Source organism: Nerophis ophidion, linkage group LG01 (genome assembly GCF_033978795.1).
Source record: "Nerophis ophidion isolate RoL-2023_Sa linkage group LG01, RoL_Noph_v1.0, whole genome shotgun sequence".
In the NCBI taxonomy this organism is placed as follows: domain Eukaryota; kingdom Metazoa; phylum Chordata; class Actinopteri; order Syngnathiformes; family Syngnathidae; genus Nerophis; species Nerophis ophidion.
The window spans coordinates 81,828,741-81,844,960 of NC_084611.1; the positions used below are offsets into that span (position 1 = coordinate 81,828,741).

General features: G+C 41.1%; 1 protein-coding gene across 2 annotated transcripts in view; it reads right to left on the bottom strand.

The window, feature by feature from the left end:
* Positions 1 to 16,220, bottom strand: part of fam193a (family with sequence similarity 193 member A) — a 57,183-nt gene that overhangs the window by 22,958 nt on the left and 18,005 nt on the right. For both annotated transcript variants that reach the window (XM_061913218.1, XM_061913209.1), the window contains exons 4-16: positions 12,414 to 12,589; positions 12,176 to 12,343; positions 11,589 to 11,835; positions 11,381 to 11,505; positions 7,664 to 7,811; positions 5,753 to 5,827; positions 5,602 to 5,676; positions 5,420 to 5,529; positions 5,106 to 5,348; positions 3,806 to 3,962; positions 1,036 to 1,155; positions 654 to 935; positions 312 to 543 (exon numbers count right to left, since the gene is read on the bottom strand). In XM_061913218.1, coding sequence (XP_061769202.1) covers positions 312 to 543; positions 654 to 935; positions 1,036 to 1,155; positions 3,806 to 3,962; positions 5,106 to 5,348; positions 5,420 to 5,529; positions 5,602 to 5,676; positions 5,753 to 5,827; positions 7,664 to 7,811; positions 11,381 to 11,505; positions 11,589 to 11,835; positions 12,176 to 12,343; positions 12,414 to 12,589 — 2,158 coding nt within the window. The remainder of the gene's footprint in view (positions 1 to 311; positions 544 to 653; positions 936 to 1,035; positions 1,156 to 3,805; positions 3,963 to 5,105; positions 5,349 to 5,419; positions 5,530 to 5,601; positions 5,677 to 5,752; positions 5,828 to 7,663; positions 7,812 to 11,380; positions 11,506 to 11,588; positions 11,836 to 12,175; positions 12,344 to 12,413; positions 12,590 to 16,220) is intronic.

Genomic DNA, 16,220 nt, shown 5'->3' on the forward strand with positions numbered 1-16,220 from the left:
ATCCATCCATCCATCCATTTTCTACCGCTTATTCCCTTTTGGGGTCGCGGGGGGCGCTGGCGCCTATCTCAGCTGCAATTGGGCGGAAGGCGGGGCACACCCTGGACAAGTCGCCACCTAATCGCAGGGCCAACACAGATAGACAGACAACATTCACACTCACATTCACACACTAGGGCCAATTTAGTGTTGCCAATCAACCTATCCCCAGGTGCATGTCTTTATATAAATAAATAAAAAAATGTATCAATTCAATCATTTTTTGTTTTGTTTTGTTGATTTGGAAAAAAAGCCAAACCCGCATGGTTCACCTGGCAACGACTCGGGCAGCAGCATAGATGGATTCCAGCTCTTCATCACGGCCGCGTCCCAGAGGTTCTCAAACTTGAGCGAGAGGCACTGCAGCGAGCTGTTCCAGTCGCCCGCACTACCGGCCTCGCCTCCGCCATTGAAGCAGTTCTGGTAGACATGCTCGGGTAGCGTGGGGCTGAAAGCCGGCTGCTTGGCCGCCGAATGGTTTGTTGTGGGGTTTGTAGGCAAGGGCTTAGAAAGGAAAAAGATTCAGAGAGCAAACTGTTAGTAGGATGTGACTACAGGGAAAATACACACAATTTAATGGTTGACATCCACAACGTACAGGTAACCATCCTCACCTTGCTGTGCGTGAGAGGGGAGGAGCTAGGGGGGTAGAGCGTCGGGTGCAGCAGGGGCCGGGAGAAGTTGTGAAGCGGCAGGTGGCCGTGGATGTGCGGATAGAGGTGGAGGGCCGGGTGTGCGGGGGGCGTTTTGTTGTCCACGAAGAACTGGTGCCCGACGGCGGGGGACGGCGCCGAGTGGAGTCGGCTGGAGGGCAGGCAAGCGGCGGGCCCCAAAGCGCAGGCGGCGGGGTCCTGGTTGCACACATGGCACTCGCAGGCGTGCTGGACTTGCTGGACCTTTAAGTGTCGACACAGATTTTGGGAGTGGAGGGAAATGTAAAATGTATTTGGTGCAATACAAAAAAAAAAATGAAGATGCAAGTTTGGCAAACGGTACCTGCTGGTGGTTGTAAGAAGGTGGCGGACTATTCATCTTTCTAGAAGAAAGCTCCCTCTGCGGTCTGCCCTCCTCCTCGTCACCCTCTGACGAGCTACTGCTGCTGCTAACGCGAGGAGACTGTGGCAGAAGAAAGGTGCATGGCGCACAAAGGAACATTTATTTACCCTTAATCACAAAAGTCTTTTATTATGATTTCTTAATGGTGTTCTAATACTTATATGTGCGCCAAAAGCCTCTTTATGAAAATCTATCATCTTCACTTGTTTTCATGATCCATACCGCCTCCGACCTGGCCATATAAAGCAGAACTTCGATTTATAAGACCCTCATTTGGTTTTTAATTTAGGAACTTTTAGATGGAACCAAATATGCTTTTGTGTGCAAAAAAATTTATATTCGTACAAATGCTTCATTAATTTATTTTGTATCACTTCTGCAGCCATTTTTTGCCACAAGGTGCAGCATTTTTGGAAATGCGGAGCCCTCCATGTCACTTCAGTGCGTGCCTTCTGTGTGTTTTTCTGTCTTTTGACAAGTTTTGTCCATTTTGCCAACTCAATATGCGTTCCAAAATGACAATAGACCATTGTGGAAAGGAGGAGGGAATCGCTGTCGAGTTTCAAAAAAAGTGTATATAAAAAAACACGTTTATTTCCGAGTATGAGTCGCTCCGGAGTATAAGTCGCATTTTTGGGGGGAATTTATTTGATAAAACCCAACACCAACAATAAACATTTGAAAGGCAATTTAAAATAAATAAATAGTGAACAACAGGCTGAATAAGTGTACGTTACATGACGCATAAATAACCAACTGAGAAAGTGCCTGGTATGTTAACGTAACATATTATGGTAAGAGTCATTCAAATAACTATAACATATAGAACATGCTATATGTTTACCAAACAATCTGTCACTCCTAATCGCTAAATCCCATGAAATCTTATATGTCTAGTCTCTTACGTGAATGAGCTAAATAATATTTAATATTTTACGGTAATGTGTTAATAATTTCACACATAAGTCGATCCTGAGTATAAGTCGCACCCCTGGCCAAACTATGAAAAAAACTGCGACTTATAGTCCAAAAAATACGGTATTTGCGAGGAGTTTGTTAATGGCGCTCGCAAGTATGGAAGACTCCACTTCACACCACAAGTTTAAATTGTGACGAGACCAGACTTTTCTGGAAAAAGATACCAAATAGAGCTACCTCTCATTCAGCGGCGCCTTTTCCAAAAGCACATACAGCTTCCGCCCTGCACCCTCTGTTCTACCCCTTCTGTCTGCTTCTTTCTCATCAGATTCTCCTTTACCGTATGTTTATGTAAGTGGACTTTACTTTGTTAATGTTTATTATTGTAGCACTATGGTCATCAAAGGTAAAGTTTTTTGTGATTTCTGATCGCTTGCGAGGGCACCGATGGGATTTCTCTGTGTGTGCATGTGTTGGCAGAGTAGTACATACAGGACAGCGTCGTTGTTTTGGCTTGTTATTAAATAGAAATTGATCCACCATTATATTTGTTTGATATACAGTACCGCAGGGGTGTCAAAGTCTACGCTCATGGGCCGAATTAATTATCTATGGCTCCCGGGATATTTGATTAGTATTAGAACCGGCCCGCAGGCCACAGCCACCTGCTGCTGTTTAGCACGCACCAATACTTCATCAGTCCCAGGGACCCCATCAAGTCATTAAAATAGGTTCCCACAGTAAATTGTTGGGCTCCCACTTTTTGGTAACCGTTTTGAAAACAAATGATAAATGTATGCATTATTCTGTTAGATCTCACATTCTATATTGTGTTTTGGAAAAAGTTTGTCATAAACGTTACTTAATTCAATAAAAAAATAATACAAAAAAAATTGTACATGTAAATTTATTCAGTTAGAAACATTAATTCACTATCTTCATTCCTTCATGAATATAAACTTTACAGATGCCGGTATTTTTTTCTATATTTTTATTGTAATATTTTCAAAATTTGTTTGTTGTAGTTTTGGCCAAAGTAAGACAAGGAAAACAATCTGAAGTTGTATTTATTTTTTTTGTTTTAATGCCATGATTTTAATAGTCCAGCTCGCGTATGCGCAGACTTTCCTCCATGTGGCCCCTGAGCTAGAATGAGTTTGACACCCCTGCAGTACTGTATAGCAGTGGTCCCCGACCACCGGCTCGATTGGTACCGGGCTGCAGAATAATTTTATGTATTTTATTTTATTTTTTTAAGTAAATCAACATGAAAAACACAAGATACACTTACAATTAGTGCACCAACCAAAAAAAACTCCCCTTTTCATGACAAAAAGGTTGGGGACCACTGCTGTATAGCACTTTATATTGTGTCTAAAGTGTACAAAAACTTCCCTCTGTTGCAAGTTGTGGCTTGTGCAGTACTTTGAAACACTCGTGATATAGGGCTATATGAGTAAACTTTGATTGATTGATTGACTAAAATATGGACTTTTGTTGAGACTGGAACCCATTTCTTATATTTATATAGTTAATGGAGAAATGTGCTTCACTATTCGAACTTTGATTCACAAATCCTGTTTAAGAACTGTTTAAGTTTGGAAATCGAGGTTCCACTGGTATTGTTGTATGTAGCAGCCTCATGTATATTTCTGCCACTGCACAGGCCCCCCCAGAAAAAGGCAGAAAAAAAGAGGCAGGCTTCGCTTCACATTGTAAAACAAAATGTGGAGCTCTGTCATTGTTTGTCACTTATTCAAAAAAAACGTACTCAGAAATTGCGCTAACTCACCTCTACCTTCAGTGCCACGTTGACTCCGCCCCCGTTCATGTCGCCACGGTGCCCGTTCACTGCACCCACACGGTTGTCCTCGTAGCCACTTGGTAACACTGGGTAGATGTCCCCAAACTTAGTGGGCATGGGAGGCACTTCGTCATCATCGCTGATGCTGGCAGACCAGCGGGAAATTGAAATACGGAAGCGCGTTCACAAATCATACCCAACCGTGAACATTTAGAGCAGGGGTGCCCACACTTTTTCTGCAGCGAGCTACTTTTCAATTGACCAACTCGAGGGGATCTACCTCATTTATATATATCATTTATATTTATTTATTTATGAAAGAGACATTTTTGTAAACAAGTTAAATGTGTTTAATGATAATACAAGCATGTGTAACACATATAGATGTCTTTCTTTCACAAAGACAAGAATATAAGTTGGTGTATTACCTGATTCTGATGACTTGCATTGATTGGAATCAGACAGTAATGATGATAACGCCCACATTTTCAAATGGAGGAGAAAAAAAGTTGTCCTTTCTGTACAATACCACATGAAAGTGCTTGGTTTTTGGCATCTAATTCATCCAGCTTCCATACACTTTACAAGAAAAACATTGGCGGCAAATTCCGTAGCTTGCTTGATTGACATTCACGGCACCCGAGGGTCTTGTGAGATGACGCTGGCACTGCCAGTTCATTATTATGAAAAAATGACAGAGAGGAAGGCGAGAAACACTTTTTATTTCAACAGACTTTCGCGCCGTCCCTTCCGTCAAAACTCTAAAGGCCGACTGCACATTTCCTATCTTCACAATAAAACCCCTGCTTCATGCTGCCTGCGCTAACAAAATAAGAGTCTCGGAAAGCTGGCGTGCACAAGTGATGTGCACGCCAGCTTTCTGAGGGATCGCTTGTGCACGCCAGTTTTCCGAGACTGTATTTAGTTAGCGCAGGCAGCATGAAGCAGGGCTTTTATTGTGAAGATAGGAAATGTGCAGTCGGCCTTTAGAGTTTTGACGGAAGGGACGGCGCGAGAGTCTGTTGAAATAAAAAGTGTTTCTCGCCTTCCTCTCGGTCATATTTTCATAATAATGATCTTGCAGCAGCCAGCGTCATCTCACAAGACCCTCCGGTACCGTGAATGTCATTTAAGTGACGTCTTGGTGAAGATTGATGATCACTAATTTTTAGGTCTATTTTTTTTTAAAGCCTGGGTGGAGATCGACTGACACACCCCCCGCGGTCGACTGGTAGCTCGCGATCGACGTAATGGGCACCCCTGATTTAGAGTGTCTGGGCGTACTTACAAGGTGTTGTTTTCCCCGGCGGGCAGGAGGAGTCTGGGATGCTGCTGGATGGTGATGGGAGAGCTGGAGTTGGAGCCCGATGCCGAACTGCCCGAGGAAAGGCTGGGCGGGTGCACCTCGGCCATGTAGTCCTGGGAGGGTTCCCCTTGCAGAGGCAGCTTGATGTGGAGGTCCTCGGAGATGGGCGAGTCCATGATGCCGCACGTAAGGATGTGGGAGAGGCTGCAGTCGTCGCACGTGCACCTGCAGAAGCGTTACGTCATCGTTATCCCTGCCGGAGGCGCTCATGTCCAGATGAGGAAATAAAAACTCACCTTCTCCGATAATTACAGTTGGGACAGTCGGGGATGCTCAGGCGTGACGACAGCATCCTCATGGTGTCTGTGAAGTTGTCTCCACACGCCAGCTTCTTATTGTTGGGTAACTATGAAGATAAAACAATATGACACCATTCAGTCCTCCATGTCGGGTGCACTTTGGCGTATGCGCGTTCTACCTGCTCTTCTTTGTTTCGCCGCTGCTTGAACAACTCCCAGTCTTCTTTTAGCATTCGCTGCTTTGTCTTTAAAGTCTATGTAAGAGAGACCGGTAGATCAATAAACGCACTTTCAGCTTAATCGGTCATAAAAATTCATTGGAAAGCTTACGTTTTTGCCGACTAATGACTTGTGCGACTCTGTTCTTTGGTTGGTGAAACTCTGACCTTCCACTTTGAAGAGTAACTTCAGAACAAAGACAGTATATCTCAGCCAATGTATTAAAAATATATAGATACACATACAGTAGGGCTGGACGATTATAGTAAAAATAATAATCACAATTATTTTGATTGAAATTGAAACCCCGATTATTAGTACGACTGTTCATACCTTTCAAAACATGAATATTTATTACACCACCAAAACTCAACTTTGAATATAATTTAAAAGAATAACCGGATAGAAATTAGTAAGACAAAAACAATAAGTAAAAAAAATAAAAAAAAGTTTAAAATAGCTTTATAAAAAAAAAAAACATTGTCACCGACATCCCACTGGGTGTGAGTTTTCCTTGCCCTTATGTGGGCTTACCGAGGATGTCGTAGTGGTTTGTGTTGTGGTTTGTGCAGCCCTTTGAGACACTACTGATTTAGGGCTATATAAGTAAACATTGATTGATTGATTGATTTTTTTTCCCGATACTGTTAAACTTTTTACAGTCTTTTTACACTTATTCACAGAAAGTGTGCACTTTTTGTGTCACAAATACAATTTTATAAAATATCTGTAATTAAATGTACAAATTGCTACAATACACATTTGGACAATTGTGACCAGTATTTTAAGACAAAGCATTGGAATTTTGTAAATGTACATACCAAAAAGAACTTTAAGTACAATGTGCTTGTCTAAGGTTTTTTTTTTTTTTTTAAACCATTTATTTTGTTAGGGCAGCCCGACTGGATTTTGCGTATAGCGCTGTTATTTTAAATGGGGGAAGTGTGCTGAGTTTAGAGACAACATGGGGCTGTTTAAAAAAAAAAAAAAAAAAGAGCCCGTGAAGATTGCGACTGTAGGTTTGTACGTTGCTCTTACATCGATGCAGGTGAGATGTATTGTGGGTGTATGAATTGATCTTGCTTGCTTTAGCTTCATAGTTTAGTTGATGTTTCAAAAGGCCTTTTGGACACTTTTCAGGGCAGGGGTAATGAGTGTTTTAGGGATGAATGAGCAGTCACAGGTCAGTATTATTTTCCCAAACAAATGTTCCTTCTCCTCAAAATGACAGCATTTAACTCACATTTACGTACATTTCTGTGTTTAACAACAGATTCCATTTACAGTATTTTTCGGAGTATAAGCCGCTCGGGAGTATAAGTCGCACCTGCCGATAATGCCTAATAAAGAAAGGAAAAACATATATAAGTCGCACTGGAGTATAAGTCGCATTTTTGGGGGGAATTTATTTGATAAAACCCAACACCAAGAATAGACATTATAAAGGAAAATTAAAATAAATAAAGAACAGTGAACAACAGGCTGGATAAGTGTACATTATATGACGCATAAATAACCAACGGAGAACGTGCCTGGTATGTTAACGTAACATATTATGGTAAGAGTCATTCAAATAACTATACATACGTTTACCAAACAATCTGTCACTCCTAATCGCTAAATCCGATTAAATCATATACGTCTAGTCTCTTACGTGACTGAGCTAAATAATATTATTTGATATTTTACGGTAATGTGTTAATAATTTCACACATAAGTCACTCTTGAGTATAAGTCAAACTATGAAAAAAACTGTGACTTATAGTCCGAAAAATACGGTAATTTTCTTGTTGAGTTTAGTGATGATTTACTAGGCAGACTAGCGTTGTGTCAAATAGCAGCAACCATTGTGCGATATCAAACTTTTTTCCACCCATACGCTCACTCATCCGTTTCAACTCAGGAATTGCGATGCACGGCACATTTATCCATTTTTTCCGAGTACAATATTTTCATGATCCTGGGAAGCGATATCAAAATTAGATTAATTGTCCAGCCCTGATTTTTGGTTGAACACCGAACCTGTTCGTCGACATAGTCATCGATCCTCTTCTCGCAGTCCTGCCATTGGGCGGCCACAGACGCCATTTCCTGCTGCAGGTGCTGGTAGCTCACCAACAAGGTCCCGTACATGTCTTCGTTATACGAGTCGTGGGAGGTGGAGCCATGTCTGAAAAATCACATTAAAATGTTAGTCCCGTTTATGTCAACAAGTTCATTTTTTTGGGAAAAATTGGCCTGTTTATGTCAACATGACAGTCCCTCGCAGATTCAACCAATCTCCACCAATCATACATGACCTTGCAACTTTGCCCAAAGCCTTTCCACGCACATTTTGGCCAATCTGCGTCATTTTCACCAATTGAATTTGTCTAAGTCATTTGATGCAATTTGTCAACGTCATATCATAATTATTGTGGAGAAAAAACAGGAATACTAATGTGCAACAATATATCAACTCTTTAATGCCCAAATGGCACAATGGTTGTTCTCCCACGTCACTCAGACCTACTTTCAGTTCCTGTCTACTACGCCAAGTCTTTATAGAGTGACGTAGTATATAAAAATTAGGCAACACACTGGCATTCTCACGTCCTAGTTTACATGTCAATTTAACCTACATTATTCTGACTAAGACAATCAACAAAATATTTTCATCTGCAATGCCAATCGGGCCAAAAAGGCAGCATTTACATGACATGACATTGACGTGTGATGATAATTTAATTTCTCATTGTCTGCCATTTACCAACACTATCTAGTGCAGGGGCGCTCACACTTTTTCTGCAGGCGAGCTACTTTTCAATTGACCAAGTCGAGGAGATCTACCTCATTCCTATTCATAATTTATATTTATTTATGTATGAAAGAGACATTTTTGTTAACAAGTTAATGGTGTTTAATGATAATACAAGCATGTTTAACACACATAGATTCCTTTCTTTCATGAAGACAAGAATATAAGTTGCTGTATTTGATGCTGATGACTTGCATTGATTGGAATTAGACAGTGGTGCTGATAACGTCCGCATTTTCAAATGGAGGAAAAAAAAAGTCCTCCTTTCTGTCCAATACCACATGAAAGTGGTTGGATTTGGCATCTCATTTGTCCAACTTGCATACTCGTTTTTAAACACTTTGTTATGAGAGTAGCATATGTGTGTGGCCCTTTAATGTCCGGCAGCAGGTGAGTGACGTCAGTGAGAGTGCGGGTGGGCAAGCAAGTGAGAAAGCGGTCCCTGAGGGCGGGGGAGAAATACATTGGCATCAAACTCCGTAGCTTGCTAGCTTGTGCACGCTAGCTTTCTGAGACTCTTATTTTGTTAGCACAGGCAGGATGAAACAGGTCTTTTATGGTGAAGACAGGAACTGTGCTGTCGGTCTTTAGAGTTTTGACAGTAGGTACGGAGTCTCTAGAAATAAAATGTGTTTCTCTGCGTCCGCCCTGTTAGTGATTTTTTTCTTAAATATGAGCTCGCAGCAGCCAGCGTCATCTCACAAGATCCTCGGGTGCCGAGAACGTCAAACAACTGACGAAAGTGAAGTCTTGGTATGATTGATGATTGCTCATTTTTATGTATATTTTTTAATGCCTGGCTTGAGATCGACTGACACACCCTCCGAGATCGACCAGTCGATCGCGATCGACGTAACGGGCACCCCTGATCTAGTGCTATAGATAACTGAACAGTTTACAAATGCTCTTAACCTTCCTCTTGGCCAGGACTCGCTCGAATAAGAAACTGTATTTTTGTTTATTAAAAGTCAATCTGACTTTCTTGGTTAAATAAAGGTTAAATAATACACAAGCGGGGAACATAAATTAATGTTTATGATGAACAAACATGTTTCAAGAGTAAAAGATACATAGAGCGTCTGCAACTTGAGGACGACATGGCAGACAGCGGACAATAACTGAAGGCTTTTGTGGTATTTCTTTGAATAAATATAACTAATTAGTTCTAGTATTAATTTTAAATAATTAAAACACTACTGTCATTTGCCATGTAGTATCTACTTTGAAGTCTTAGTGGTATAATACAAGTAAATAATCAATAAATATTTTTGTTACGCAACACTAAAACCTGGTTACAGTGACTTCCCCTTTCAGGGGGAAGAAGGCTTCAAAATAAAAGCATTATTAGAATGGATTCTAACACAGTAACTAAGAAATGCATCTTTTTAGTTTTTTCTCAAACTTTAGATTGCTAGAAACCAGACAAAAGATTTGAGCATGTACCAAAGCTTTCTTATTATTTCTGCTGACAGTTTGCAACACAACTCAAAGTCATGGCCAAAAAAAAAAAAGTTTCATGACATTTTCAGAAAATGCCTGAAATGGAAGAAAGAACAACTGATTTGATTTGAAGGGTGATCCGGACCACTTTATGTTTACGCTACCAGGTTCAATTTCTCTGGGTGTGTATGCTAGCTTCCACACCTTCAGCCACAGAGACAAAATGAGTTGAAGACTGACAACAGCGTTCACACCGTTTATTCTATTCCACTTTAAAAATCTTAAGGGTTATGTGCAGATTTCGATGAAACTTTCAGAAAATGTCAGAAATGGGCTAAGGAAAAAGTGATTCGTTTTCGAGGGTGATCCGTATCAGTGTCTGGATTCAAGACTTTTTAAAAGCATTATTTACAATTGGGAGAAAGGGCCGGCGGAGGTCTGTGCTGTGCTTTTTAAGTTGCTCAAAAATGTTTATGTCCTCTTGTTGCCATACTTTTCAGTTTCTTCTAATCAGACAAGACTTATGTATAATAGATAGAATATTTTACCTAGACATATTTTAACTGTCGTCTGCAGTCTTCCTCCGATGGGTCTTCAAACATGTCAAATTCTATCATGACAAAATCTTGTTTAACTCAGGTGCCCAATGTTTAGTTTGGGGGCCTTTTGAGGCTCACAGCTCATTTTTCCAACAACCCGCAACACTTTTTAAATACTATATTACACCCCCAAAAAATTTTTATTTATATAAAAACAAATATTTAAATTAAAAAGTAAAATAAAAATCAATCAGGTGTATTGTAACGAGAAAATGTTGCAATATTGACACAAAGCTTTTTTTTAACTTTAAACGGTCATTGCTCAAACAATTATAAAAACTTATAATTGATTGACGAATCTGAGATTTAAGCGTTGAAAGTAAAAATAATATATATTTGATGATTTGATGATATGTGACCTATTTTCAACACTAATGAGTGGGGGCCTTTTTGGATCCCCAAAACCTTTACTCTCTCATTGCTCAAAAAATAAAAATGACTCAAAATAATGTTATGTATTATATACCTATTTAGAGTTCCAATTACATCACATAAATATTACGCCTTGAATATTTTTAAGGGGGGAAATATTGCATATTTTGTGTTTTTACTATCAAAAGCAGAGGGTTTTGACAAAAACGGTATAAAAAGTAAAAAATGAAACTTTATGTGAACATATAGAGTTGAAGTTGATCTACAGATATTTAAGCAATGAAAGTAAAAAATAAATATGACTTTTAACACTTGAATAACAAACATTTTTAGTCACTGGGACCTTTAACAGTCAACCAAACAGTTAGATGAGTATAAAATATTTGAAAACAATAAAAAAGAAATATGCAAAAATGGGAAATATCATATCAGCCATGGTCTTAATGTTTCTTGCCAAAGTCACACATAAATGTACAAGCAATGGCCAGTTCAACTGAAATTACATGAAAGACTTTGAAGGCAAAAACCTACTTCAGCTTTGCAACCAGTGCAGGCAAGCAGCTGTGCAGGATTGGTTCCGAGAAGACCAGATTCTCGAAAAGGTGCTTGTTGTGCAGCTCCCACGTCACATGGAATTTCTGGAGGTGCTCATTCTCCTGCGGGAAGAAACAGGATAGAGTCAAATTGCCATTTCTCATTCAAATGGTGTGGGGAGCAGTGCATATAAATAATCACTAACCAGGGTGAGCAGGAAGCCGCTGATGGTGTGTGCAGCCTGGCAGAGGGCGCTGTACTCCTCCAAGAGGAGGGAGATGAACTGATGGGCCTGAGGAGGACCAGGGGAAGCAGGCGGTAGCGCGGCGGGTCCCGGCATCTTGGAGCCCGCCGTGAGGTGCTTGAGGAGCCGTACCCTCATCTCCAGCACGTACTCGCGGGCCTGCTGCTCTAGACGCTGGTACAGTTGGTAGGGGTCCTTCTCACAGAGCCTAAATGCATTTATAGTTTAAGTAAAATATAAAAGAAAAAATTAGGTTCTTGTATAGGTTTTATGCACATGATTTTTTTCCCCCAGATTCATATCAATGGAATGAATGATTACAGTTGCAGACAAGCATCAAGCTACAAGTAGCTGAGATAGGCGCCAGCGCCCCCCGCGACCCCTAAAAGGGAATAAGCGGTAGAAAATGGATGGATGGATGGACAAGCATCAAGCATCCATGGGACAAAAGAAAGAAACCGTCCCAGATTGTATTAGGCTTTGTTACGGTTTGATGGTGTCAGAGGGACCCCTTGTGGACAAACACAGTAAGACAAGTATGAGTCTACCTGTCTACCAGCTCCTTCATGCTCTCCTTGTCCCTCTCCAGGGGCTGGTCGTGGTCATCTGCCAGCGGCGTTCCAGCCTGGCGGTAGATGCAGCGGACCAGGTAGCGGACCTCCGACCAGTGGTTCTGCAGCTGCTGAGACTCCCGTTCTGACTCGGCGGAGATCTCTCTGCCGATTCGAGGAAATGCGGTTCGGACAAATTCGTCGGAGGATTTTAGACAAGTCAATCTGAACTTACCGCCTCTCGTTGCACGCTTCGCAGCCGCATGCCGTGTCGACGGCGATCGGCGCGGCGAGGTCGGGCACGGGGAGCATGGGCAGGGTGGGTGCGCCGGTGGTTAGTCTGTCGCCCGCGGCTGCATCCTGGCCCAGGCTTCCGTTACCCACGGGCATGTGTAAAAGGAAGTCCTGGTTCTGCGAGGGTAAAAAAAAAAAATCACTCAGTTTTTAATATTTTTATCATTTAATGGATGGTGAATGGTGTACAAAACACTTTAATAATGACTTTGGGTGCATTACTGGCAATGGTCATGAATCTACAGGTAATGCACAACAAAACAGCAACAGATCCAATGTAATAGTGGTAAGAACCAAAGTGCTCAGTCGGCAATATTAACACATGACACAGTACTGCAAGTGAAACACGGATACTTTTAAACAAACTATTTTTTATTTTTTTAATTTATTAGTGAGGGTTGGACTCCGCCAAGGCTGTCCTTTGTCACCGATTCTGTTCATAACTTTTATGGACAGAATTTCTAGGCGCAGTCAAGGCATTGAGGGGTTCCGGTTTGGTGACCGCAGGATTAGGTCTCTGCTTTTTGCAGATGATGTGGTCCTGATGGCTTCATCTGACCGGGATCTTCAGTTCTCACTGGATCGGTTTGCAGCCGAGTGTGAAGCGACCGGAATGAGAATCAGCACCTCCAAGTCCGAGTCCATGGTTCTTGCCCGGAAAAGGGTGGAGTGCCATCTCCGGGTTGGGGAGGAGACCCTGCCCCAAGTGGAGGAGTTCAAGTACCTAGGAGTCTTGTTCACGAGTGGGGGAAGAGTGGATCGTGAGATCGACAGGCGGATCGATGCGGCGTCTTCAGTAATGCGGACGTTGTGCCGATCCGTTGTGGTGAAGAAGGAGCTGAGCCGGAAGGCAAGGCTCTCAATTTACCGGTCGATCTACGTTCCCATCCTCACCTATGGTCATGAGCTTTGGGTCATGACCGAAAGGATAAGATCACGGGTACAAGCGGCCAAAATGAGTTTCCTCCGCCAGGTGGCAGGGCTCTCCCTTAGAGATAGGGTGAGAAGCTCTGCCATCCGGGAGGAACTCAAAGTAAAGCCGCTGCTCCTCCACATCGAGAGGAGCCAGATGAGGTGGTTCGGGCATCTGGTCAGGATGCCACCCGAACGCCTCCCTAGGGAGGTGTTTAGTGCACGTCCAATCGGTAGGAGGCCACGGGGAAGACCCAGGACACGTTGGGAAGACTATGTCTCCCGGCTGGCCTGGGAACGCCTCGGGATCCCCCGGGAAGAGCTAGACGAAGTGGCTGGGGAGAGGGAAGTCTGGGTTTCCCTGCTTAGGCTGTTGCCCCCGCGACCCGACCTCGGATAAGCGGAAGAAGATGGATGGATTTTTATTTTTTTAATAATTTCTGAAGCCATCTCCATATAACTAGAATAAGCTTTTTTAACCTGTCTTGAAAAAGTCTGCGAGAATAGATTCTGAATTGAATAGTCATCCAAGGAATCAGAATTGGATCGAATTGTTAGGTGCCTAAAGATTCACACCACTCGTAACGATTCCAATTAGTATGAGATCAGTTCGATACCACAGCAGTTAGGGCGATATTTTTACTTTAAAAATAATTGCCGTTTTTGTTATCCAATCCAATGAAATCCACTTTATTTGTATAGCACATTTAAACAACATAAATATTTCCAAAGTGCTGCACAACAATTTTTAAAACAATACTCAAATATTATCCTTAGCTCCACCAATGATTGAATAAAAAATAAAATCAACAATAAAACAATATAAAAATAAATATCATTAAAAACAATTTTAAAGGGTAAAACCAATTACAGCAGTAAATAGAAATTTAAATTTTTAAAAAAAAAATACAGAAGACCACACAACTCACGAAATGTTAAAAGCCAAAGAATAAAAGTGGGTCTTAAGACGAGACTTAAAACACTCCACTGTGGGAGCAGTTCTAACATGGAGGGGCGGAGTGTTCCAGAGCTTAGGGCCGACCACAGAGAAGGCCCTGTCTCCCCTGGATTTAAGTCTGGTCTTGGGGACCACGAGCTGGAGCTGGCTCTCGGACCTCAGAGCGCGCACAGGATTGTAAATTTGGATGAGGTCTGAGATATAATGAGGTGCCAGTCCATGTAAAGCTTTAAAAACAAACAGCAATTTTTAAAAAATCAATTCTAAAATGAACAGGGAGCCAGTGCAAATTCTCAAGAATTGGATTTATAGGCTCACGTTTCCTGTGACCCCTGTTAAAAGTCGTGCTGCCGCGTTCTGGCCTAACTGCAACCGGGAGAGAGCTATAGATTTATACATATATATATATGTATATATATATACTAAATTTTGTTTACAAACTCAGGAAATAAGTCCATGGAGTATGGCTTTAAAGGCTAAAACCAAAGGACTTAAAACAGAGCCAATGGTAGGAAATCATTTAAATAATTGATATTGTTACACCGCCATTCTGTTATTTTGTCTAATTATAACTGTGATCAAAAATGTAATTATTCAATCATCTTGAAAATCTAAAGTTTCAATATCAGCATTCATATTAACAATGCTGCTCCTGGAACAACTTTGTTTCGGATTGATATCCAAATTTGTAGTATCGCCCAAACAAATACAAAGCAGCCAAACAATAAGTGCTTATCCCATTTTAACAGAAGAGTAGCTAAAACTTGGCATGTTATAGCACAACGTAAGCCTGGCGATAAATTGATTTTATCGTCTAAACAGAGTTTTTGTTGCAGACGATTTGAAAAATAAAAAAATTATATTCACCATGATTTGATTAACGTGGACGCCGACTTAAAACAAGTTGAAAAACGTATTCCGGTGATCCCATTTATTGGTCAATTGTACGGAATATGTACTGTACTGTGCAATCTACTAATAAAAGTTTCAAAGTTTGTTCAAATGTTTTTTTCCTGTTGCTCCAGCATATTATTTGTCCCCAGTAGCTTGCGTCATCCCCTTTACTTCCTGAACGGAGATTCACACACTTAGCAAATCGAGGCTGCTGCTAACAGCATTGTGAGACCGAGTTCCAAAGAAAGTCGTCACTGGGTTTGATTTGCGGCGACAGGCGTGGAACAAGTGACTGCATGTCGCAAAGTTTGTTCAAAAAAAGACAGCAGCACAACAAACCTATTCCAGCATCTGAAAACAAAACATGGAGCCGACGGGGGGGGGGGAAATGCAACTCTTTACGAGGCACACGGGACCGTAACAACAACAAACTACCACTAAAAGCAGCTTACTGAGGTGGAATTTATACAAAGTACCATGTTTGATGAGAATGAAGCACAATGCAGAACGATCACTAAAGCGGGCGCTCGGCACGTTGCCAAAATGTGGTGCACGTATGGAAAAGCCTGCTTTTATCCACTTACTAAAACTGCAGAGTCCTCTCAATGTTTACTTTACTTTTGAGATAATTAAAGGATTTTAAGTGTGCCTTATTGTCTGAAAAATACGGTACTATTTATTGATTATTAGTTTATTTGCATGCAATATGCAACGCTACACTTTTATTTACAGAAGTATCTTATGCAAGACAAAAGTTTTAAGTTTGCACTTTATTCATGTTAATGTTGGAGATTAATATTCATTTGCCTGCAATGTACGAGACCATATTTTTGTTCAAAAAAGTATTTTATTCAAGACAGAATTTTGCCTCTCAGATTGCCTTCCTTAATTCAGTTCTTTGAAAAATATTCCATAAAAAGTACAATTTATATTGGGTCTAAAAAGAACATTATACAAATTAAAATTTTGCTAAGAGGGAAATGC